Raw genomic sequence first — 22,574 nt, 5'->3', positions numbered from 1 at the left:
CTAAATAGACCTGTCCAAGAAAAACCTGGAACCAAGCTTTCACAGGGTCAAGGTGATCTGCCAGTAATTCAGCTCCCTGTGGATCTCTTCCATTTAGTTTCCGCCACACCATCCATCCCTCTCCAGACTCTCCCACCCTCCCAGCTCTTCTCACCCTCTTCTCCCCCCACCTTCTCTTCCTTTCCTGACCCTCGATGTTCTCATAGGTGGTGATCTACTCAGCTTAAATATCATTTCCTCAGAGATGTTGTCCCTAATCAACAACCTAATTTAGACCTTTCTGCTCAAACCTCTGATATTACCCTGTCCTTTTCCTTCAAGTTCCACTTAACAATTTGTAAAAACATCTGTTCCGATGGGATGAGTTGTGTGATGTCTTTCTTTTCCTTCTGATTGGAGGATCCATGAGGATGGAATGTGTTCCCTGTTACACAGCCTCCTACTGTAGAGCTTGGCACAGTAAACGTTCAGTAACTATTTGTTAAGCGGAGGTATTAAGAAAAATATCTGATTAGCCACGATATAAACCAAAAAATGAATAAATATGTAAACATCCAAATTTATTATCCTCGAGCAGTAGCAACTGACGAAAAGAGAAATATCTCTGAGATGAACATATGAAATTTCAAAAGTTGTTATTATTAAAATGATAATAATAGCATTCCAAATAATAACTGTCAAGGCATTTTGATATTTCCCTCGGGTGCCAACAGCTTTTTTGGTATAGCATGAAAGGTTGGAATTATTCTCCACATATTCCAAATAAGGAAATTGAGAATTGGCACTTAAGTGATTTCTGTGACATCACAAAAATAACAAATAAATATTAGAAACAGAAATCCAGCTTACATCCTCCAATGATACACTCCAGCGTCCTTGATGAAGTAGATGTTACCGATTTCAAATCTATTTAAAAGGTTAATTTAAATTGATATGTAAGTGGCCATGATGATGTTTGCTCCCATAACCTCCTGGAGTGTTATCACTGACCTTAACTCAGTTTGTTTAAAGCCATGATAGTGGACTTCCCTGGTGGCGCAGTGGTTGAGAGTCCGCCTGCTGATGCAGGGGACACGGGTTCGTGCCCTGGTCCGGGAAGATCCCACGTGCCGCGGAGCGGCTGGGCCCGTGAGCCATGGCCGCTGAGCCTGCGCGTCCGGAGCCTGTGCTCCGCAGCGGGAGAGGCCACAGCAGTGAGAGGCCCACGTACTGGAAACAAAACAAAGCAAAAACCATGATAGTAAAGTCATCTTTTCCCTGTGGTTATATACAGCATTTGATCCTGTGCCTTCTTCCTTTTTACCATATTAATTTTAGTTGTTTTAAACCTGAGAGTCCCTTAAATCATTCTAGGTTCTTTTATGCTACTATGCAAAAATAGAACAACCCATTTCCTGTTGATTTCTCAAGCGCTTGGTCTCTCCTCTCCATCTCTTTAAAAGCACAATTCTGTAATGCAGATCTCACATGCCTATACATCATGCTGTAGCTTTAATATTTCACTATATAACAGTTTAACAGTGACTCAGTCTGATTAATGTTTTTTAGAAGTCAGAATCGGACCTCTGTTTGTTTAGTGATTCATAGGTAGTAATTTTTAAATAGAGAGGCAGTATGATCAGTGTTTAAGACTGAATTCAATTTAGCCCAGAAGCGTTTGGTCCATAGCTGTTTTCTCTAGTGGTAGCACTCTTTTTCTATTTGTGTTTTGGGGATGATTCCCAAAGAATTATTAGAAGAGTCTCATGTCTTTTTCAAGAACTCTTTCATGACCTTCAATAAAGTGGATTTTCTATTTTTAATGATTTGTTTTCCATTTCATGCATTTTCTATTCCAATTTTTCTCTTTTAAGTTTCTTAGTCAACTGATCTCATCAATAATGCTATGATTCATGGTTTAACTCACAGAATCCAATTCTCCCTGAAAGACATTTCAGGGACAAGTCACTACCACCTCCACAATTTTCTGCAAGTACCACCTATGGTATAGATAAATAAAACAATTTTCTTTTCCATGGTACAATTCAGTATGCAATGAGGTTGTTCATTTTCAGAGAACAGGTTTCTGTAAGCTACCTCTTCTTCTTGTCAAATAACCCTTATGCTGTCGTCTGCCTCAGGATCACTCAGGAACCTATACTCTTGGGTTGTCTTTCAGAGATTCTAAATCAGCGGACATCAGGCAGAGCGCAGGATGTTTGCTGAACGTTTACGGAGGCCACAAGAGATTCTCCTTAGGTGATTCTCACGTGGTGTGACCGCGGACCCCAATTTGAGAAATCATGCTCTTGGATGTGTTTTTCTTAGTAATTCACTTACAGGGTGGGGAAGACATTGCTTTTTCAAATGTCAACCCCTCACAATTGGAGAAGCCTCAAACTTCTGGAGCAGGGATAGGATGCAAAGGAGAGGGAACGGTACTGGGTCAAGTGGAAGATATGACAATGAGGAGTGTGTTTGCATGTGAAACATGCAGAGGTAGAAAAGCAGTTTGCTGCTCACGGAGGTGAAGCATTTCTGCCCTTTAGTTAACGTCCTTCTCTGAGGCTGAGAGGTTCAACTCCTCCTGCACGTGTTAGAAATCGTTCGGGACCCAGCCCTGATGCAGAAGTGAAGCATGAATAATCACATCTCAGGGACGTGTGTCTTCCCTGCTAGACCGTAAGCTCCTGGAAAAAAAAATGCTCTTCGTGTTATGCATTACTGTGTCTTCCACTGTGTTCGCGGAAAGGTCTCCATAAATATGTGCTGCAGAAGGAGCGCAGGATACATGTTTCAGCAATTCCACTTCTCACACAACTCCCTGAAAGAAATAGGAATATTTTCTTTCAGAAAACTCTGTATTCTACGGGAGATTATATTTCTGAATCATGCAAATCAAGCAGGCTACATCTCTTTCCCAGGGTCACGGGGAGAATTGATAATGAGAGTAGGGCCTGCAATCCTTGTGAGCCACCTCTTTCCTTGCTTCCTGCTCTAAATGAGAAGATCTGAGATGGAGGTATTCACTGAGGAGGATTCAGGTCACCGACAATTGCCATGGTGAGTCAGCTCAGGCATTTGCTGACAGACAGAGAAAAAGCCACAGAACCCACAGATGGCTCAAAATCATTATTGCTGCATAACCTGGCAATGACATTGGTAATTGAGCATTTCTTGTGCACTTCAGAAATTCATTATTTTTTAGAGTCCACTTTTAAAAAATAAACACACCAAATGTATTTATTAAACTATTTTTGCTATCCCTCTTTCCCTGCCCAGTGTTCTAATAAGTAATAGCATTAATAGTAGTTAACAAATTATTGAATTCTAATTATATGCTAGCAACTTCCAAAAATTGTGTAGATATGCATTCATACAACAGACCTATGAAGAATATACTGTTATTAACAAAATATGGTAAATCACCTATACTTCACTTAAAGAAAAGAATGTACTATTATTCCCATGTTACAGATGAAGGAACAGGGACAAAGAGAGCAGGTAACTTGCTGTGATAGAATAGTGCTCTGTAACCGTAAATATGTTACATTATATGACAAAGGTACTTTACAGTTGTGATTAAGTTACGGGTCTTGAGTTGGGGAGATTATCCTGGATTATCCAGGTGGACCCAGTGTAGTCACAGGGGTCCTTATAAAAGAGAGGTGACAGGATCAGAGTTAGAGAAGGAGATGTGACTGTGAATGCAAACATGAGAGATAATGAGAAAGAGAGAAATTTGAAGATGCTATGATGCTGGTCCTATACAAGAAGGAAGGGGCCATAGGCCAAGAATGCAAGTGGTTCCTAAAAGCTGGAAAAAAGAATGTTGAATTACTATCACTAGGTTAAGTACACAAATGTTTAATGTCCAACAGGGCAATAAAACCATAACCTTTGGGGATATGTTTTCTATCTGACGGGAGTTATTTGCATCTCTACTGGGAAAACAAAACAAAACAAAACTATAAATTAACATGTAACTTAGAGACTGGCCCTCATCAGTAATAAATAGTAAAATAAGACATTTGTGAATTCACCTAGAATTAATTAGACGGGCTTCTTTTAAAAAGCTCCAGCATGACATTGAGAGGACATGAAGTTATTCCTTTGATTTATTTTCCAGCTTTTTCAATTTTCTTAACAGTGGTGATATCAGTTCCAAGAGAGACCTGTCTCTCCCACCAGCATCCTTGGAGAAAATTCAGATACTCTCTTCCTCTCTCTCCCTCTGTCTCTCAAAAGATTATTTTTTTTCAGATGTTCCAGATTTTTATATCGTTAACTGTATTTATCATAGCACAACGTTTTATGATGATTGTTTAAAATTGCATGCTTTTTATATATCAGATAAGTTCTGTAAATAGTGTTTATAAGTGAGTTTTCTATCTAAAGTAATACTGATAGGGACCATCCTGAATTCCTTTGTTTTATGGGAATCCTTGTACGTATATTACACGGATATAACTTGAAGTTTCCCCGTACTGACATTGTACTTACATTCTGAATTATATTTAGCTTTTTTTCCCGAAGGGTATTGTTCACATTGCATGTGAAATCTGAGAGCTGAGTTACTGACTGCCACTGGAGTTTCTCAGCATCCTCAGAGCTTCCTTTCATGATAATGAATGAGAGAATGTGTTGGGAGAATGTCTAGCCATCTTAAAATTAAGCATAAGAGTAATTATTTTATGGGGACAAATTTAGGACTTGAAGACTGACAAGAGTAAGAAGATTATTGATTACCATCTGCTTTAGCATCAGGTTTCTAGACCTGAGAACTAAGCTTTCCCAACTACCTTAATTAAAGTGACCCCAGGCTTCTTTTAATCTTGATCAGAATGCCTGCTATGGTCTGTAATGGTTTATGAACTTACTTTTTTAAAAAATTTTAATTAATTTATTTTTTACATCTTTATTAAAGTATAATTGCTTTACAATGGTGTGCTAGTTTCTGCTTCATAACAAAGTGAATCAGTTATACATATACATGTGTTCCCATATCTCTTCCCTCTTACGTCTCCCTCCCTCCCACCCTCCCTATCCCACCCATCCAGGTGGTCACAAAGCACCGAGCTGATCTCCTTGTGCTATGCGGCTGCTTCCCACTGGCTAGCTATTTTACGTTTGGTAGTGTATATATGTCCATGCCACTCTCTCGCTTTGTCACAGCTTACCCTTCCCCCTCCCCATATCCTCAAGTCCATTCTCTAGTAGGTCTGTGTCTTTATTCCTGTCTTACCCCTAGGTTCTTCATGACATTTTTTTTTTCTTAGATTCCATATATATGTGTTAGCATACGGTATTTGTCTTTCTCTTTCTGACTTACTTCACTCTGTATGACAGACTCTAGGTCCATCTACCTCACTACAATAACTCAATTTTGTTTCTTTTTATGGCTGAGTAATATTCCATTGTATATATGTGCCACATCTTCTTTATCCATTCATCCGATGATGGACACTTAGGTTGTTTCCATCTCCGGGCTATTGTAAATAGAGCTGCAATGAACATTTTGGTACATGACTTTTTGAATTATGGTTTTCTCAGGGTATATGCCCAGTAGTGGGATTGCTGGGTTATATGGTAGTTCTATTTGTAGTTTTTTAAGGAACCTCCATACTGTTCTCCATAGTGGCTGTACCAGCAACTGACAAAGGATTAATCTCCAAAATTTATATGCAGCTCAATAACAAAAAAACAAACAACCCAATCCAAAAATGGGCAGAAGACCTAAATAGACATTTCTCCAAAGAAAATATGCAGACTGCCAACAAACACATGAAAGAATGCTCAACATCATTCATCATTAGAGAAATGCAAATCAAAACGACAATGAGATATCATCTCACACCGGTCAGAATAGCCATCATCAAAAAATCTAGAAACAATAAATGCTGGAGAGGGTGTGGAGAAAGGGGAACCCTCCTGCACTGCTGGTGGGAATGTGAACTTACTTTTTTACTTGCTACTTGTTGTCCGTCTTCACTGAATGTAAGTTCCATGAGGACAAGGGCCATGTTGGTGTTGATCCCTCTTTTATCTCAGCATCCATCACAGGGCCTCAGACTGGATGGGCTAAATAAATATTTATTGAATGAATGGACCCAACTACTTAGTGTGATACCTGTGAAGTAAGAACATAATAGGTAAGAGAGAAAATGCCAAGTGGCTTCCATTTAAGAGATGAAGTAGTACACCATTGCTTTAGGCATCAGTAGTCTAATATGTCTCTCACTGTCCCATTTCGCTGATGGAGATATTCCAGGCACAAAGCTCTTGGTGCCATGAAAGGCTGATATGACCATTATAACGTAATAGCAACAGTAGTGAAGAAGAGAGAAAAAAAGAAATAGAAGGCTGAAGTATCACAGGCTAGACGTTCACTGGGGAAAAAATTCTCTTGGTAGCTAATTCCAAAAATAGACTTTATCTGAAATAAAATCATGATAATGATGGTTGCCTTTAAGCAATGCATTAACTCAGAGATAACTGCATGGCTCCAAATGTGTCAGCACTTAAAGTCTGTCTTATTGGAATTTTTCTTAATTTGTTGTAATCTAATTATCATAGAACACATTATTTGTATTTGTCACAGAGTTATGTTTTTGCCATGCACATTCATTCAGCTATATAACAAGGAGTAATTATTCAGTTAACATTATTCTTTCTACAGAATGCAATGTTTATTCATGTGCACTTGGTGAATGAATTCTTTTATAAGCACATTAACAAGATGTGGAAAAATCAAACCTCTGAATTTCCAAAAGATAGCTGCACAAAATAGTTGGAAAAAATTTGGGGCGGTGGTGAATATAAATGGTTCCCATTACATATGATGGATAATCTGAAAGAAATGCATATTTGGACATACAAGTTGATGTAATAATTTTGTCGAATGAAACAAGATGAGTGAACTGTAATGTCGTTTTGTTGACTGGGAGAAGTCACCTAACCAGTTGAAAAATAGCTTCCTATTTTATTGGGTTTCCCTAACCTCTTCATTTATTACATAAATGCACTCTCAAGGGTAATTGCCTTAAAAAAAAATCTTCGACTTGTGAAATGTAGGAAACACTGCAAGGCTTTCTGAGTATTATCAGTTCTTTGCTCAGGGTGCAACTGATTTTGACAGATGTACTGTTATGTTACTGGTATAACATGACATCTTTTATCAGATGAACTGAATAAAAGTGATCTTGACAATGAGTAGATAAGACACTGTCAGAAAGCTGAAAAAACCTGTCAATGTCACAGTTATGACACAAATGCAGCAGAACAGCCCTTATAATGTCATTAAGTGAATATCTTTCCAACAGTGCCCTTGAGAAGACAGAAAATAGCATTGCTCTTAAATACTATTACTTAGCCACAAAAATAATAAAATAAAACAAAACACAAAGGTCAGTTTAATGTATACTTGAGGTGGCATTGATGAGTCCGATGTATGTGTTTGTATTTGTGTGGCGATCTCTTTTATATATGCCATATAGAAAGAATTTTGAGATTTCAAAACTACTTTTTCAGAAGGTAAAAAACCATTTAACCTCAACATTTCAAGAATGTCATTAAAAATATTGATCACGAAATATGCAAAGTGGCTTTATGAGCATTGATGATAACCTTTTCCCTAATTTATTATGGAATGAGAAACAGCCTTTAATAATATAAGAGAAAATTAGGCATACATTTCAAAATGTATTTCTAGATCATGAATTTTGTAAATAGGTGAATAAAGACTAAAATGGAATCAATCCCAGGAATTAGACGTTTGGTGGTTTTATTTTCCATTATTTTGATTGGCTTGGAGCTGAACTATACATGTATGGGTACAAGTATAATGCTCTTTCTATACATATACTTTTAAAATGCTTTAATGAAAAGCATATTTATCCTTAGAATGACTTTTAATATCTTTGTCTAGGATCAGAGGTGGTTGATCTTGATGGGAAAAGTTGCCTTCTCTACAGATTTGATCAAAAATCCCTGAGCCCAATAAAGGATATAATTTCTTTGAAATTTAAAACTATGCAGAGCGATGGGATTCTGCTCCACCGGCAAGGGCAAAATGGAGATCACATCACACTGGAGTTAAGAGGAGGAAAGCTCTTTTTAGTTATTAATTCAGGTAAAACTATTGGGTAAAGTGCTTGAAAAATCTCTGGTCATTTAGACATCACCTTAGTAACCTTATGCTTTTATAGCTTATCTTTTTTTAACAATTAAGGTGCCGTATTTCCACATTCAAGTGTTTGTGTATGTATGTGAGATAGATATATATATATATAGATATATATAGATATATATCTCACACATATATATCACACACATATATATATACACCCATATTGTACTTGCACGTAAAAATGGTTCCTATTTGCAAATTGTACCAGACCCTCTTTCAATGTCATAGTGCTGACAGAACCACTTAGCTATTTTCAAACATCATGATGAAAGGGATGGGTCATTGAAAAATACCGACGTAGTAAAAATAATGAGGTTGTAGCAAAGATAAAATTTATATTGAAAATGAGTGTGTGATGGTGGGTAATGCTAATAAAGAGAATTAACAGAGGAAGAAATTACAACAAGGTTGAGAGCATATTATATTCAAACTTGAGGTAAATTCAGACTAGCATTTTGGATGGAGTGGATGGAAAGAGATTGCAATTATCATGAGAGACTCTGGTGCCCCCAAAAGGAACTTTTTTTTCTTTTTTTTAAACTGAGAATAATGGTGCTGTTATTTTTTTCTCTTCTAAGGTGAAGCTAAGCTGCCCTCCACTCACGGCCCGATCAGTCTCACCCTGGGCAGCCTGCTGGACGACCAGCACTGGCATTCCGTGCTCATCCAACGCTTGGGCAAACAAGTCAACTTTACAGTGGATGAGCACAGACATCGTTTCCACGCCCAGGGAGAGTTCAGTTACCTACATCTCGATTATGAGGTGTGATGGTTACGTTTCAATTAATGCAGACTTTGTAATATATATGTGGTATAGCCACATGAAAGAAAATACACTATAGAAAACCTATGTTCAGAGTCAGTCAAGGTTCTGATGAAGTGTTCCTCTAGGTGACCTAACTCAAGTAGCAAATTTTGTGCATGTACTACTGAGGCTCCATCTTTCTCCCAGTACGTTAATTTATTATTACAAAGAAATGTCATCTTTTTTGCCTGCAATGTGTAGTTACAAATTGCCACATGTAGGAAATGTTCTTGAAGAGATCTCATTACAAGTAAATACAGAATGTGTTGCATGATTGGTGGTGGTAGGGGCGGGTAAAGGGCACTCCTGAACAGTGCAGATTTATGGAGAGAATGTAGCAATAAATAGATGAATTGATTCATTAATAATCAGTTCAAATGCACAAATATCAATGTGTGCCAGAAATGTATATGAAACAAAATGTCATTGTAATTGGTAACATTGTTAAAGTTGTCAAGGTTTACCATGGATATAAAGATGTATTGTTCTTCAGCAACCAAAAAATATTGAAATCAGGTGTGATGAGCAACTTGTAAAAATAATCAAGCTCTTGTGTAAGTGCAAACTGAATGCATATAAATTTGTTTCAAGATATGCATCTTAATTTTTTTTAATCTCCATTTGAAATTAACAATATGGCAGTGTAGGGTACTGAAAAATCGGTCTATCTGTGATGATTACAGCTGTAGTTGCTAATCGTAATTATTTAAGCAGATTATCAAAAAATCACTAAACAATATTATTGATGCCATTTTTCTTTCTAAGATCAGCTTTGGAGGGATTCCAGCACCTGGAAAATCAGCGTCATTCCCCCATAAACATTTTCATGGGTGTTTAGAAAATCTCTATTATAATGGAGTGGATGTTATTGATTTGGCCAAGCAACAGAACCCACAGATCATCATTATGGTAAGACCTGAGTCTTCATGTGAACAAATGAGGAAAACTGCGTGGCTTTTCCACACAAAACAATTGCTTCATTCTGAATTCCCACTTGATGTGATGTTTTAGACTTTACTCTTGTTCCTTAAAAACATTTCTCTGCTTGGCAATATGCATGTAAGGGATGAATTCTATGTTAAAAATTTAAAATTCATAGGGCATGATTGTTTTATATTTATATGAAGTAAAGCAGGCCTTTTTTTTGGTGCAACTGATAATTTATTTTGTTGTGATATTATTACTCCCAGGAGACTAATTTCTCTTACTCTGTAATTTCCTTTATAAGATACTCCCTGACACACTCTCTGAGGAAGCATACCAAGTTCCTGGAGTCAGATAACATCCATCTATATTAGAGAAGCATTTGAAAAATTTGTATTTTGCCATGGTCATTTATAACCAATAAAAGAAACTAATAGACTTTTACAAGATTGCATCTGCCAGTCTGTCCCAAGAGCAGTGCTGGTCAGGCTGCATTATACTCTAATTCTATGGAAATGCAGCAGAATTTAAATACAACTGTTATCGGTCAGGGTTCAGTCAGGGAAGCAGCACCACTGTGAGTTTAGGAACAAGGGTCTATTTTAGGACTTGGATCTTCACAATCATCAGAGGCGCTGGAAAGTGGAGCCCAGCTGTCTGGAGGAGGAGATGGAGCAGAGTGAAAGCCAGGACAAGCTGGAATAAACCAGCCCCTCTGTGATCCTCCCTCACTGGGCTTTATCACACACAGAAAACCTTTGGGGGGAAAACGGCCAGCCTTTCACTTCTGACTCATATCATGCAAGCTCCCTTTTTGGCTAACTTTTAACCAGAGCAAGACAAGAAAAGAGATTCTGTGAAACGTGGTTTCTAGCTTAACCAGCTTAATGACAGAAAAGCAGACACATCTATCCCTTTGAATACATTTCTTTAATTGTTCAAAATTCAGAATATGTAAATGTAAGCTCATGTTGTGTCAGCAAAACCCAAACCACATCATGGGATTATTTATTGCTTACAAAACATTTTATTCTTAATTCTCTGTGTGAATTGATAGTATTTATATGAGTACACCATCCAGCAAGATTTTTAAATAGTTTTTTTTTAAAAAAGGGAAAAGAATTTAAATGGAAAATAAAAATATTACAGAGAGATAGATGTGAGTGTTTCATTGCAAAATGAGTTTCCAGAAGCTGCTCGTGCAGCTAGCACCCACTCTTCATTGCCAAGAGGATTTGCTGCTTGTAGAGTAGCAGACAGCTGTCCAAATGCAGCTGGTAAATGTTTCCATTTTTACCAGGTTTGTTAGTCTTATAATTGCCTTTACATTATGGGTCAGTTTATTTCACTCTTCTGCTTTTGTTACTTCATTCACTGGGGCAAGGTATTTGTCTGCAGAGAAAACTAATTCACTTTTAACAGAATCACAGTGTAGCCAAATGTTTTTGTTTAACCAAGACTAGTAGTTTAATTTCAATGTGTATTCTTCTAAATAAAGTGATTTCATTGACTTTTCAAATCTATATTTAGAAAATTTGTTGAAGATTATTTTCGGGTAAAATAAAAACATTTATCTTGATTTCTGAAGCCTGTTAAGGAACATTCTAATTATTTCTAAATAGTTCGGACCTTTACATTTTTTTTTAATCCTTAAATATGTATTTAACTCTAATAGCAAAATAATCCTTCATGTACAATATTTTAATGAAAATTCATGCAATTCTAATGTATCTTGAAGATCTACCTAAAAACCATTAGATAAGAAATAATACATGTAAATCTGATGACAAGCACATAATGATAAGAAAAAGACAAAAATGGTTCAAAAAAGAATGTAAGTACTACATTGTATTATGCAATGTTAAACCTAATAAAATGAAAAATGAAAAATAGGCAGAGGGTATGAACAGACCGTTCTGAGGAAAGCGAGTCCAGAAGAGCAGCAAACTCATGAAAAATGCTTAGATATACTGTTAGGTAAATGCAAGAGAAATAAGAATGATACATCACTCTGATATTTTGTTGTTGAACTTATGCAAATTTAAAAGATATGTAATACCTATTGCTGTCAAGGATGTGGGGAAAAGCATATCTTTGTCAAGGATGTAGGAAAAGCATACCTTTGTATACTACTGTTGGAAATGTGGAGAATTTGACTTTTTTTGGTGGGCAGAGAAGAAGCTGGAAATATTTATTAAAACATGTAGATACAATAGTTCTTTATTTAGAACCCTCTTCTGCAGAACTGCAAATACCAGCACATAGAGAAGCATGCAGAGTTCTTTATTCTTGCATTGTTCAGAGAGGCAAAACCTGGAAACAAAGTGAATATACATTAACAAGGAAACAGTTGACTAAAATTGGAACATTCACGTAGTAAAATATTATGCAATCAATAAAAGTAGGAATTAGGCTTCTGCCAGATAACTCAAAGGGATTTCCGTAAGTTATTTGTTAATGATAAAATCATGATACAGTAAACAGCATAAAACATGGCTCCTATTTTAATAAAACAAATAATGCCTAGTGTGTAGGTATATGTATTCAAAACACATTTAGGTGTACATGAATGTACATATAAGTGAACACATAACTTAAACATGTATATACATATATATGTGTATATATGTATTTGTATATGTCAATGGAAACAGAGAGAATTATGAAAAAACATGGAAGGAAAACCAGTAGCTCATTAATGTTGGTTATGTTAAGGGGTGAGTTAGAAGCCAAAGGCAGCAAAAGGGTGAAATAAGTGGGAAGAGAAAACCAAGTAAAACATAAAAAAAGAGTTGTTTTAAATAAATTTTTTATTGAATTCAATTGCATTGAGTTAGATGCCTGTGTGAACTGAGAGATGGGGAGGAAATAATTTCACCCAGAAAACGCAGGGAAAGATTTGCCTGACCATGTATCCCTGGATTTGAAGAACCTTTAAGACATATGGCAAGGATTTGAATATTCACGTTGATAGCAATTTTTGTTGTTGTTTTAAATCAGGGGTAATTAGAGATTGATAAACAGCCTCTGTATTTCAGATTTTATCACTAAGGTGATGTGAGTGTCATTCTTAAAGCTTTTTCTTTTACTTTATTCTCAGGGAAATGTGTTGTTTTCTTGTTCAGAACCACAGTCTGTGCCTGTGACTTTTCTGAGCCCCAGGAGTTACTTAGCACTGCTGGGCTCTTCCGGGGAGGACGAAGTTTCTGCCACTTTTCAATTTCGAACCTGGAATAAGGAGGGGCTACTGCTATTCAGTGAGCTTCAGCTGGTTTCAGGGGGTCTCCTCCTCTTTCTTAATGATGGAAGACTTAAGGTGAATCTCTACCGTCCAGGGAAATTACCCAGTGACATCACAGCAGGTAATAAGTGCATTCCTGCAGGCAAAGTATATGCGTTTGAAAGATTTCCTTATCTCTCTGTCCCTTCTCCATAAAATTTTATGCTTAACCCAAAAATTAATATTTGTTTAACAAATGAATACTTGAGTTAATAAGATTATCTCTTCCTTAGAGGAACTCGATTCCGATTTCCTTTTAAATATGTCTTCAACACGAGCAGTTCTTATTAACCAAAATGATAGTTGTGGGGCAATAGAAATTTCCTTCCATGACCCTCTCGCCCAGTCCAGGTAAATCAATATATCCCGAGGAAATGTGTTCTGGGAAAAATATGACAGACTTTGAAATGGACCCCAAGTTTGCTGGGTATCTTCAGTGGAAGATGAGTCTTGTGTAACACAATTATTAGTCTTATCTGGTCTTTGAGAGATGGGGAGGGGTCTTTCTGGAATCTATATCTGTATCTCAATATTAGTGTGAATGTAAAACCTAAATATTTAGCCAAATTAACTTTACTTGTTGCTGTAGTTTGTGTGGTGTTGCATATATTTGGGGAGAAGATTTGTGTAAAGTCTCTCATTTGGGAACCAAATGGAATTCTCTGCACTTCTAGGCAATATGGTACCATTTTAATGACTAGAATATAATTAAAGAGACTGTATGAGTGTCTGGAAAATTGATGTCTAATTTAGGTCAGTGCTTTGGGTGAGGGATATTTTTGTCTCTTCATTAAAATTATATAATTCTTGACAAAGGAGCTCCATCACATTTTCATATATATGGAATAATACCCAAGCCAAGCAACTAGAGGTCACATTGGGGTAAATTGCGACATCAAGTTAATAAATGATCTTTAAAAACAATTTAAAGATGCCATTGTACTACTCATCTATATTAACTATGACCAAAATTAATAGAATATGACTGGGAGAGGAAAAAAAGTTAAAATACAGTCAGAAACCAAATATAAGAAACACAGGTATACAAATGAATATGCCTAGTCTTTGTGTATCTATTTTGTTGTTCGTATATTGCTGTAGTTTAAATGTGGGAACTGAAACTTCAATATCAATTATCATTTTTAAAGGTACTGTGCTGTGACTTTTTAATGCAATACTCAAAATGTGGTAGATTTGCAGGCTTGACAAAAGGAAATAAAATAATCAGTGTCATATTACTAATTAATAGCCTCCCTAAAATGAGGTGCTAAAAATGTAAGCTTGCTATTAATGTGTAGTTTATTGTGATGTTATTTGACATCCTCTGGGGTGGTTATATTCACAGCCTAATTTTCAGCATCTTAAAGAAGCTGCTTCAGTACAGCGTTATTGTACTGAGCCCCATGAAGCTGGTTCATTTCTAAATACTTTACAGGCATACAAATTTAATAAAATACTAGGTGTAAGTCTATCTAGACTACCCCAAATGATTTTAAAAATTAATGTTTAAATCCGTGTACACTGTCATCTGTTATGACATCATATGACTTTGTGTGACTGTGCCCATAGCTAATAACAAGGATCGTCGACAAAATATGAAAGTCAATATATTAAAATTGTTACACTTCAGATAACACAAGTAGGACTTTACACACCAACTCCCCCATTCCCATCTTTCTAGTTTCTTTTAAAGTATTAATTTTTGCTAGTTTCGGTGAGGAAAGTACATTTTGCATTGGATGGTGGGGTATTTAAATGGTATGGGTGAGGGGTCCATTTGTTTCTCTCATAGGAGAAGACTTTCTCAGGTACAGTGTTCGATAATTAAATCAGTTGTCAGGTTGTATCATAATGACTCGGAAGAGAATGGATGACCTGTTATTGGTGGGTGAGTATCATATACTAAATCATTCCATTCTATAAGGATGGCTCAATTTTTCTTTGCTACTGGAGATATAAATTATTAATCTTACAGGTTTTCAAAGCATAGAGTTTTTATGCTTTTTACAATGGAATAAAAATTTATATTATGTTGAGGAAGAATGGAATTGTGCAGATGTTTGAATTATCAGGCTAAATTTTTAATGTGATGTAGTTTTACAAATCGTCATTTGGAAATGTTCAAAAATACTATGCCAGGGCTTCCCTGGTGGCGCAGTGGTTGAGAGTCCGCCTGCCAATACAGGGGACACGGGTTCATGCCCTGGTCCGGGAGGATCCCACGTGCCGCGGAGCGGCTGGGCCCGTGAGCCATGGCCACTGAGCCTGCGCGTCTGGAGCCTGTGCTCCGCAACGGGAGAGGCCACAGCAGTGAGAGGCCCACGTACCGGAAAAAAAATAAATAAATACTATGCCAGCCTCAGTCATTTTTGAAATATTAAGGATATTATAATAGTCTAAATCATAAGACATATTAGCAGCACTACAAAATCACTCATGACATAAAATGTTGTCAGTCTCTGTCACCTTCATAGATGGCAAAGCAAAAATCATTCAGATCAAGAACCTAACGAACAATATGGTTATATTTTCCTGTTTAAAACAAGTTATTTATTGTCAAATTTGAGATTCCTGCTATGAGTTTTACATTTCTGCTGTTGCTTTTGCCTAAAGGTGAAAATCAGGCCTGAAAACAAGCTTCTTGCTCCCATGGGCAGGGACTGGCAGATGCAGCCTTACAGTATTTGAGATGTTTCTTTTTAAACATCTTTGTTGGAGTGTAATTGCTTTACAATGGTGTGTTAGTTTCTGCTGTATAACAAAGTGAACCACCTATACATAAGCATATATCCCTATATCCCTTCCCTCTTGCGTCTCCCTCCCACCCTCCCTATCCCAACCCTCTAGGTGGGCACAAAGCACCAAGCTGATCTCCCTGTGCTATGTGGCTGCTTCCCACTAGCTATCTGTTTTACGTTTGGTAGTGTATATATGTCCATGCCACTCTCTCACTTCGTCCCAGCTTACCTTTCCCCCTCCCCGTGTCCTCAAGTCCATTCTCTACTTCTGCATATTTATTCCTGTCCTGCCACTAGGTCTTTTTTTTTTTTCTTAAAGTTAAATATAAAATTCTCCTCCCAGAACTATAACATTTATTTATTTATTTATTTTCTGTTTATTTTATTTATTTTTTAAACATCTTTATTGGAGTATAATTACTTTACAATGGTGTATTAGTTCCTGCTGTATAACAAAGTGAATCAGCTATACATATACATATGTTCCCATATCTCTTCCCTCTTGCGTCTCCCTCCCACCCTCCCTATCCCACCCCTCTAGGTGGTCACAAAGCACCGAGCTGATCTCCCTCTGCTATGCGACTGCTTCCCACTAGCTATCTGTTTTACGTTTGGTAGTGTATATATGTCCATGCTGCTCTCTCACTTTGTCCCAGCTTACCCTTCCCCCTCCCCATGTCCTCAAGTCCATTCTCTAGTAGGTCTGCATCTTTATTCCTGTCCTGCTCCTAGATTCTTCATAACCTTTTTTTTTTCCCATATATATGTGTTAGCATACGGTATTTGTTTTTCTCTTTCTGACTTTCTTCACTCTGTATGACAGACTCTAGGTCCATCCACCTCACTACAAATAACTCAATTTCATCTCTTTTTATGGGTAAGTAATATTCCATTGTATATATGTGCCACATCTTCTTTATCCATTCACCTGTCAATGGACACTTAGGTTGCTTCCATGTCCTGGCTATTGTAAATAGTGCTGCAATGAACATTGTAGTAAATGACTCTTTTTGAATTATGGTTTTCTCAGGGTATATGCCCAGTAGTGGCATTGCTGGGTCATATGGAAGTTGTATTTTTAGTTTTTTAAGGAACCTCCATACTGTTCTCCATAGTGGGTGTATAAATTTACATTCCCACCAACAGTGCAAAAGGGTTCCCTTTTCTCCACACCTTCTCCAGCATTTGTTTGTAGATATTTGTGATGATGGCCATTCCGACCAGTGTGAGGTGATACCTCATTGTAGTTTTGATTTGCATTTTTCTGATGATTAGCGATGTTGAGCATTCTTTCATGTGTTTGTTGGCAATCTGTATATCTTCTTTGCAGAAATGTCTGTTCAGGTCTTCTGCCCATTTTGGGATTGGGTTGTTTGTGTTTTTATTGAGCTGCATGAACTGCTTATAAATTTTGGAGGTTAATCCTTTGTCAGTTGCTTCATTTGCAAATATTTTCTCCCATTCTGTGAGTTGTCTTTTTGTATTGTTTATGGTTTCCTTTGCTATGCAAAAGCTTTTAAGTTTCATTAGGTCCGATTTGTTTATTTTAGTTTTTATTTCCATTTCTCTAGGAGGCTGGTCAAAAGGGATCTTGCTGTGATTTATGTCATAGAGTGTTCTGCCTATGTTTTCCTCTAAGAGTTTGATAGTTTCTGGCCTTACATGTAGGTCTTTAATCCATTTTGAGTTTATTTTTGTGTGTTGTGTTAGGGAGTGTTCTAATTTCATTCTTTTACATGTAGCTGTCCAGTTTTCCCAGCACCATTTATTGAAGAGACTTTTTTCCATTGTGTATTCTTGCCCCATGATCAAAAATAAGGTGATCATATGTGCGTGCATTTATCTCTGGGCTTTCTATCCTGTTCCATTGATGTATATTTCTGTTTCTGTGCCAGTACCATACTGTCTTGATTACTATAGCTTTGTAGTATAGTCTGAAGTCCAGGAGCCTGATTCCTCCAGCTCTGTTTTTCTTTCTCAAGAATGCTATGCCTATTCAGGGTCTTTTGTGTTTCCATATGAATTGTGAAATTTTTTGTTCTAGTTCTGTGAAAAATGCCATTTGTAGTTTGATAGGGATTGCATTGAATCTGTAGAGTGCTTTGGCTAGTAGAGTCATTTCCACAATGTTGATTCTTCCAATCCAAGAACATGGTAGATCTCTCCCTCTGTTGGTATCATCTTTCATTTCTTTCATCAGTGTCTTATAGTTTTCTGTGTACAGGTCTTTTGTCTCCTTAGGTAGGTTTATTCCTAGATATTTTATTCTTTCTGATGCAATGATAAATGGGAGCATTTCCTTAATTTCTCTTTCAGATTTTTCATTATTAGTGTATAGGAATGCAAGAGATTTCTGTGCATTAATTTTGTATCCTGCTACTTTACCAAATTCATTGATTAGCTCTGGTAATTTTCTGGTAGTATCTTTAGGATTCTCTTTGTATAGTATCATGTCATCTGCAAACAGTGACAGTTTTAATTCTTTTCCAATTTGGATTCCGTTTATTTCTTTTTCTTCACTGATTGCTGTGGCTAAAACTTCCAAAACTATGTTGAATAATAGTGGTGAGAGTGGGCAACCTTGTCTTGTTCCTGATCTTAGTGGAAATGGTTTCAGTTTTTCACCATTGAGAACGATGTTGTCTCTGGGTTTGTCATATATGATCGTTTTTATGTTGAGGTAAGGTCCCTCTATGCCTACTTTCTGGAGAGTTTTCATCATAAATGAGTACTGAATTTTGTCAAAAACTTTTTCTGCATGTATTGAGATTATCATATGATTTTTATCCTCCAGTTTTTTAAAATGTTGTATCACATTGATTGATTTGCGTATATTGAAGAATCCTTGCATTCCTGGGATAAACCCCACTTGATCATGGTGTATGATCCTTTTAATGTGCTGTTGGATTCTGTTTGCTAGTATTTTGCTGAGGATTTTTGCATCTATGTCCATCAGTGATACTGGCCTGTAGTTTTCTTTGTGACATCTTTGTCTGGTTTTGGTATCAGGGTGATGGTGGCCTTGTAGAATGAGTTTGGGAGTGTTCCTCCCTCTGCTATATGTTGGAAGAGTTTGAGAAGGATACGTGTTAGCGCTTCTGTAAATGTTTGATAGAATTTGCCTGTGAAGCTGTCTGGTCCTGGGCTTTTGTTCATTGGAAAATTTTTAATCACAGTTTCAATTTCAGTGCTTGTGATTGGTCTGTTTATATTTTCTATTTTTTCCTGGTTCATTGTCAGAAGTTTGTGCTTTTCTAAGAATTTGTCCATTTCTTCCAGGTTGTCCATTTTATTGACATATGTTGCTTGTAGTAATCTCTCATGATCCTTTGTATTTCTGCAGGGTCAGTTGTTACTTCTTCTTTTTCTTATTTAGTTCTATTGAGTCTTCTCCCTTTTTTTCTTGATGAGTCTGGCTAATGGTTTATCAATTTTGTTTAACTTTTCAAAGGACTGACTTTTAGTTTTACTGATCTTTACTATTCTTTCCTTTATTTCTTTTTCATTTATTTCGGATCTGATCTTTATGATTTCTTTCCTTCTGCTAACTTTGGGTTATTTTTGTTCTTCTTTCTCTAATTGCTTTAGGTGTAAAGTTAGGTTGTTTATTTGAGATTTTTTTTGTTTTGTGAGGTAGGATTGTATTTCTATAAACTTCCTGCTTAGAACTGCTTTTGCTGCATCCCATAGGTTTTGGGTCTTCGTGTGTTCATTGTCATTTTTTTCTAGGCATTTTTTGATTTCCTCTTTGAGTTCTTCAGTGACCTCTTGGTTATTTAGTAGCATAATGTTTAGCCTCCATGTGTTTGTATTTTTTACAGTTTTTTTCCTGTAATTGATATCTAGTCTCATAACATTGTGGTTGGAAAGGATACTTGATTCGATTTCAGTGTTCTTAAATTTACCAAGGCTTGATTTGTGACCCAAGATATCGTCTTTCCTGGAGAATGTTCCATGAGCACTTGAGAAGACAGTGTATTCTGTTATTTTTGGATGGAATGTCCTATAAATATCAGTTAAGTCCATCTTGTTTAATGTATCATTTAAAACTTGTGTTTCCTTATTTATTTTCCTTTTGGATGATCTGTCCATTGGTGAAAGTGGGGTGTTAAAGTCCCCTACTATGGTTGTGTTACTGTCGATTTCCCCTTTTATGGCTATTAGCATTTGCATTATTTATTGAGGTGCTCCTATGTTGGGTGCATAAATATTTAAAATTGTTATATCTTCTTCTTGGATTGATGCCTTGATCATTATGTAGTGTCCTTCTTTGTCTCTTGTAATAGTCTTTATTTTAAAGTCTGTTTTGTCTGATATGAGAATTGCTACTCCAGCTTTCTTTTGATTTCCATTTTTGCGGAATATCTTTTTCCATCCCCTCAGTTTCAGTCTGTATGTGTCACTAGGTCTGAAGTGGGTCTCTTGTAGACAGCATATGTACGGGTCTTGTTTTTGTATCCATTCATCCAGTCTATGTCTTTTGGTTGGAGCATTTAATTCATTTACATTTAAGGTAATTATCGATATGTATGTTCCTATTACCATTTTCTTAATTGTTTTGGGTTTGTTTTTATAGGTCTTTTCCTTCACTTGTGTTTCCTGCCTAGAGAAGTTCCTTAGCATTTGTTGTAAAGCTGGTTTGGTGGTGCTGAATTCTCCTAACTTTTGCTTGTCTGTAAAGGTTTTAATTTCTCCATCGAATCTGAATGAGATCCTTGCTGGGTAGAGTAATCTTGGTTGTAGGTTTTTCCCTTTCCTCACTTTAAATATGTCCTGCCACTCCCTTCTGGCTTGCAGAGTTTCTGCTGAAAGATCAGCTGTTAACCTTATGGGGATTCCCTTGTATGTTATTTGTTGCTTTTCCCTTGCTGCTTTTAATATTTTTTCTTTGTATTTAATTTTTGATAGTTTGATTAATGTGTCTCAGCATGTTTCTCTTTGGGTTCATCCTTTATGGTACTCTTTTTGCTTCCTGTACTTGACTATTTCCTTTCCCATGTTAGGGAAGTTTTCGACTATAATCTCTTCAAGTATTTTCTCAGACCCTTTCTTTTCCTCTTCTTCTGGGAGCCCTGTAATTCGAATGTTTGTGCGTGTAATGTTGTCCCAGAGGTCTCTGAGACTGTCCTCAGTTCTTTTCATTCTTTTTTCTTTATTCTGCTCCCTGGCAGTTACTTCCACCATTTTATCTTCCAGCTCACTTATCCGTTCTTCTGCCTCAGTTATTCTGCTATTGATTCCTTCTAGAGTATTTTTAATTCTAGTAATTGTGTTGTTCATCACTGTTTGTTTGCTCTTTAGTTCTTCTAGATCTTTGTTAAATGTTTCTTGTATTTTCTCCATTCTGTTTCCGAGATTTTGGATCATCTTTACTATCCTAACTCTGAATTATTTTACAGGTAGGTTGCCTATTTTATCTTCCTTTATTTGGTCTTGCAGGTTTTTACCTTGCTCCTTCATCTGTAACATATTTTTTTGTTGTTTCTTTTTTTTTTTGATGGGTGGTGCTGTATTCCTGTCTTACTGGTTGTTTGTCCTGAGACGTCCAGCACTGGAGTTTGCAGGCAGTTGGATAGAGTCAGGTCTTGGTGCTGAGATGAGGACCTCCGGGAGGCCTCATTCCTATTAATATTCCCTGGGGTCTGAGGTTCTCCGTTAGTCCAGAGGTTTGGACTCGGAGCTCTCACCACAGGATCTTGGGCATGACCTGTGACCTGGAAACCAAGATCCCACAAGCTTCACGGTGCAGTTAAAAAAAAAAGAAGAAAGAAAGGAACAGTACAATATCAAAGAATAAAATAGAAAATAAAATTAGAAAGATAAAAAATATATTAGGAAAAATAAAACTATAATTGAAACAACTTCAACAAGGTAAAATACAACCACAACAGAAAAAAGAAAAAAAAAAAAAAGCCCTGGCTATGCGGGTGGAGTTTAGGTGGGGGTGGAACTCTAGGCAGGGGTGGGGTTTAGGGTGGGGTGGGTCCTAGGCGGTTAGGGGAGTGACGTTTGAGCATGGGGCGGGGCCTAGGTTCAGGACCTAGGTAGCTGGAAAAGTCCCTTGGGGGCGGGGCCTAGGTTGGGTGACATTCAAGCATGAGGTGGGGTGTCTGCTTAGGACTTGGGGAGGGGGAGAGGCAGCACATCCAAAGGAGGGCCTCTGGAGTGTGGGGTTCCGGAGTTTGGAGGTAGGACCCTGAGTGAGGGTGTGTGGGTGGGGTTTAGGCCCAGCTCATTGGACGGGGTCTCCCAGTGTAGAGGTGGGGCCCTGGGTGGGGGTGTGGGGGCGGGGCTTGGGCTCTGTGCGCAGGACGGAGGCTCCGAGGACAGAGGACTAGGCCCGGGAGCCCAGCAGCCTTCCTGGTGCCTAAGTGGACAGGGGACGCACTGGCCACGTTCCCTTCTGTTTCTCTGTGCCCCTCCCCCACCTTCTCTCCCAGGTTCTCGCCCCCTAACGGGGGTGGGTACCGCTTGGTGTAGGAGCTCCTCACCTCCCCCAGCCGCCCCTCAGGGGTGCCGGTCCTGGAGGTCTGGCCTTTACTTTTACTCCGCCTTGCCTTCCTCCTACTCCCTCAAGACCTGCACAGCTGGAGGGGGCCTCTGTGGGCAGAGGATCAGGCCTGGGTCTTCAGCAGTCTCCCAGGGGCCCACGTGGGCATG

The 22,574-nt window shown here is 37.5% G+C and overlaps 1 protein-coding gene across 7 annotated transcripts in view; it reads left to right on the top strand.

Moving 5' to 3' along the window:
• Nucleotides 1-22,574, top strand: part of CNTNAP4 (contactin associated protein family member 4) — a 262,949-nt gene that overhangs the window by 151,187 nt on the left and 89,188 nt on the right. For 5 of the 7 annotated variants that reach the window (XM_019941613.3, XM_019941632.3, XM_019941641.3 and 2 more), the window contains exons 5-8: nucleotides 7,907-8,110; nucleotides 8,746-8,930; nucleotides 9,738-9,881; nucleotides 12,997-13,258. In XM_019941613.3, the coding sequence (XP_019797172.1) occupies nucleotides 7,907-8,110; nucleotides 8,746-8,930; nucleotides 9,738-9,881; nucleotides 12,997-13,258 (795 nt within the window). The remainder of the gene's footprint in view (nucleotides 1-7,906; nucleotides 8,111-8,745; nucleotides 8,931-9,737; nucleotides 9,882-12,996; nucleotides 13,259-22,574) is intronic. The other 2 variants (XM_019941626.3, XM_019941639.3) reach the window with 1 other exon arrangement.

This window comes from Tursiops truncatus, chromosome 19 (assembly GCF_011762595.2).
Source record: "Tursiops truncatus isolate mTurTru1 chromosome 19, mTurTru1.mat.Y, whole genome shotgun sequence".
NCBI lineage: Eukaryota > Metazoa > Chordata > Mammalia > Artiodactyla > Delphinidae > Tursiops > Tursiops truncatus.
The sequence above is the reverse complement of the archived record's forward strand: the minus strand, read 5'-3'. Positions and strand labels throughout refer to the sequence as shown.